Below are 3100 nucleotides of genomic sequence, written 5' to 3' on the forward strand. Positions count from 1 at the left end.
CTTAGTGGTTAAGACTTGTACATGATCACAATAAGTCAAATGAGAATCCAAAGTAATTCCAAGATATTTGTAGGTAGTAACAATATCAAGGGGTTTGTTTAAAAAAGTGAGTTGATTTGTTACAGTGAAATGTCTCATGGGTGAGGAAAAATACATGCACACAGTTTTTTTTAACATTAATTGACAAAAGATTATCTTGAAGCCAACCATGAAAAGTCTGAAGATCTGCTTGTAACTGACTATTAATAGATTCAATATTGAAATCAGACAAAAAAGAACAGTATCATCAGCATACATTAAAATATGTAAATACTTCAATATTTTTGGAAGGTCATTTATGTATAATAGGAAAAGCAATGGGCCCAGTATGCTACCCTGCGGAACTCCCACGGAACAGGGCAGAGACCTGGACACAGAGCTTCCATGTTTCACAACCTGACACCTATCAGTCAAACAAGAGGAAAACATTTGTATTGCAGATGATGAAAGTTGAAAAGAAATCAACTTTTGTAAGAGAGAATAATGATCAACTGTGTCAAACGCTTTACGAAAATCAATATATACAGCACCAGTTACTTGACCTTTGTTCAAAGCAGCACGTATTTGTTCAATGAATAAAATTAATGCAGACATGGTTGACCTTGATGTGCGGAAACCATGTTAGCATATTATTAGCTTCTATCTATTATCTTATTGTTACACATTTGATAAACACCAGTTTTATTGGACAATTTTCAGATAATTTTGAATTTAAAAAGTTGTTCCAGGACCAACAGAAAGCTGTAAGAAACCGAAAGTTTATCAACAGGTTAGTCAGAGGACTGAACATTTTACAGAAGCTGCCTCTCTGATGGTATAGGGGTGCATTACAGCCTTTGTCAGCTAAGACTCCATGATGTAGAAACATATGTACAGGTCAGACTCTCTACTACCACACCAACAGCTCCGCTCAGTTTCTGTAGAAACTGCCACTGCTTCATGAAATATTTTGCTAACAGACAGTTTGACGACAGATGATAGTTACAGAAGTTTCCTTTCATGTTTGAAAGAAGTGGCTTTTATAGGTTTTTGACCACAGAAGCAGTTTTTACATAACGGGTAGATGAGATCAGACTTTTACTGGAATAATATTCAGAAAAGCATCAAATCTTCTGTGGTTTGAAGTTTTTTCCTGATGGAAAACTGGAGCTGAGTGTGTTTGAGGTGACAGAAACAGACTCCAACATGAAGACAGAGGAAAGAAGAAAAACAAACTTTGGGATTATTATCTGTATTTAATCTTCTGTAGCTCCTGAGGAGGATCTGATCCCATCGGTCTGAAATCTTTCCAGCCGTCTGCAGCCGGACGGCTCCTGGACCAACTCCAGCTGCTGCTTTTATGGAATTAAATGTGAGCTTCTGAGCTGCAGCTTCTGGAAACATTTCTGCTGCTCCACACTTCAACCCTCTGCTGTGGGCGTGTGATGACGTTTTTATCCGAACAGGACCTCATGAACCCGCAGGAGTAACAATGCTTTCAGTTCATTCCTCTTCAACTTTTCTGTCCTTTGCTTTCAGAGGTGGGCCCTCCCAGGAACCTGCTCACCAGCGACGTGACCCCCAGCAGTTTCGTGGCGTCCTGGACGGCGGCGCCTGGAAAGGTCAAGACGTATCGAGTGGGATGGAAGTCTCTGATGTCTGAGGAGAGCGGAGAGAAAACTGTGCCGGGATATTTAACCTCCACCGTCCTGGAAGGTCTGAGTCCAGAGACTCTGTACCGGGTGTCTGTGGTCGCCGCCTACGGCTACAGAGACAGCGAGCCGCTGACAGGACAGGAAACCACCGATGGTAAGAAACTGTATAAACAACTCATGTTTTTTTTTTACAAAAAACCTGGTGACGATGCACACAATACTTCTATTAAAGGAAAGATTGTCTGATAGAGCTTTAGTTCCTAGTTTATAGAGCGAGTCTCGTTGTTTTATGTCCTCCAGAGAAATCAAACTTTAATCTGAGGGCAGCAGCCTGGGTGTCCTGTCCTCGTCTTCAAACATCAGACATGTCAACAACTCAGTCCTTTATCTTGGTCCAGGAGTCAGACCCGCCTCCAGATCCAAAACAAGTTTTACTTTGAAACAGAAATCCTGACAGAACCCAACCAAACACATAAACACATGAAGAGTTTTCATTTGTTCCACCAATCAAACCCTGCTGCAGGGGCATTGGCCCCAGCTGAAATCTGATTGGCCCCCTGAAGTGCCCCCGTCCTGTCACTCATCTGTCCTTTACCTGCAGCTCCATGTTCAAACACTAGTTGCGCTAATGAGTCAAATAGTAAAGTCCAGAATGAATCAAGCTTACAGAATTCTTCTTCTCTTCTTAAGAAAATTTGAACAATCCTGTTAAAAAAGTCTTTCATTTGACAAATGATGGTTAGAGTTTTTCACATGCTGTGTGTTTGAGAATATTCTATCTATGTACAGTAAAATGTATGAAAAACTGGTAAGGAGAATTTACTGTGCATGTTACATTTGATACCACTTTACAGTAAGGCTCCCCTTATAGATGGCTTATAAAGAGTTTATAGATAGGTTATTAATTCATCTGTTAACACTGTATAAATAATTAATAAATGTTTATTATGCAATAATTAAGGACAAGAAAGAGAAAAAACTGTTCAGTTTCTTACCAAATAATGAGACAAATATGTTCATGTACATATTACATCTAAAGGTGCTTATTAAATATTTTACGTTATGTTACTACATTGTAAGTACAATAACGATAAGAAACACATCTTTTAATATATTAATAATGTACTGTATTACTGCATTATAAATACTCACAACTATCAAAGGGGGACTTAAAGTGTAAAACAGTGCACTATTTATCAATGACAAATACACATTTATAAATGCCAAATGTTAGCTTTTAATGTGAAAAATCACCATTTTTAAAACTTTGTGTTATCAATATTTGAAACTATTGTTCAAACATGTAACTACTGTCAACAATGTTGATGTATTAAAAAAGTAAAAAATGTCATGTTAACACACCAAATAATCCCACCCATCCAAAATAGTGTACAGTTTTACACTTTACAATAAGGATCCCTTTAATA

The 3100-nt window shown here is 38.1% G+C and overlaps 1 protein-coding gene across 1 annotated transcript in view; it reads left to right on the forward strand.

Moving 5' to 3' along the window:
- col12a1b (collagen, type XII, alpha 1b) overlaps positions 1-3100 on the forward strand; it is a 105433-nt gene that overhangs the window by 31448 nt on the left and 70885 nt on the right. The window contains exon 12 of the mRNA XM_014017903.1: positions 1558-1827. Coding sequence (XP_013873357.1) covers positions 1558-1827 — 270 coding nt within the window. The remainder of the gene's footprint in view (positions 1-1557; positions 1828-3100) is intronic.

Source organism: Austrofundulus limnaeus, unplaced genomic scaffold (genome assembly GCF_001266775.1).
Source record: "Austrofundulus limnaeus strain Quisiro unplaced genomic scaffold, Austrofundulus_limnaeus-1.0 Scaffold179, whole genome shotgun sequence".
NCBI classification, from domain to species: domain Eukaryota; kingdom Metazoa; phylum Chordata; class Actinopteri; order Cyprinodontiformes; family Rivulidae; genus Austrofundulus; species Austrofundulus limnaeus.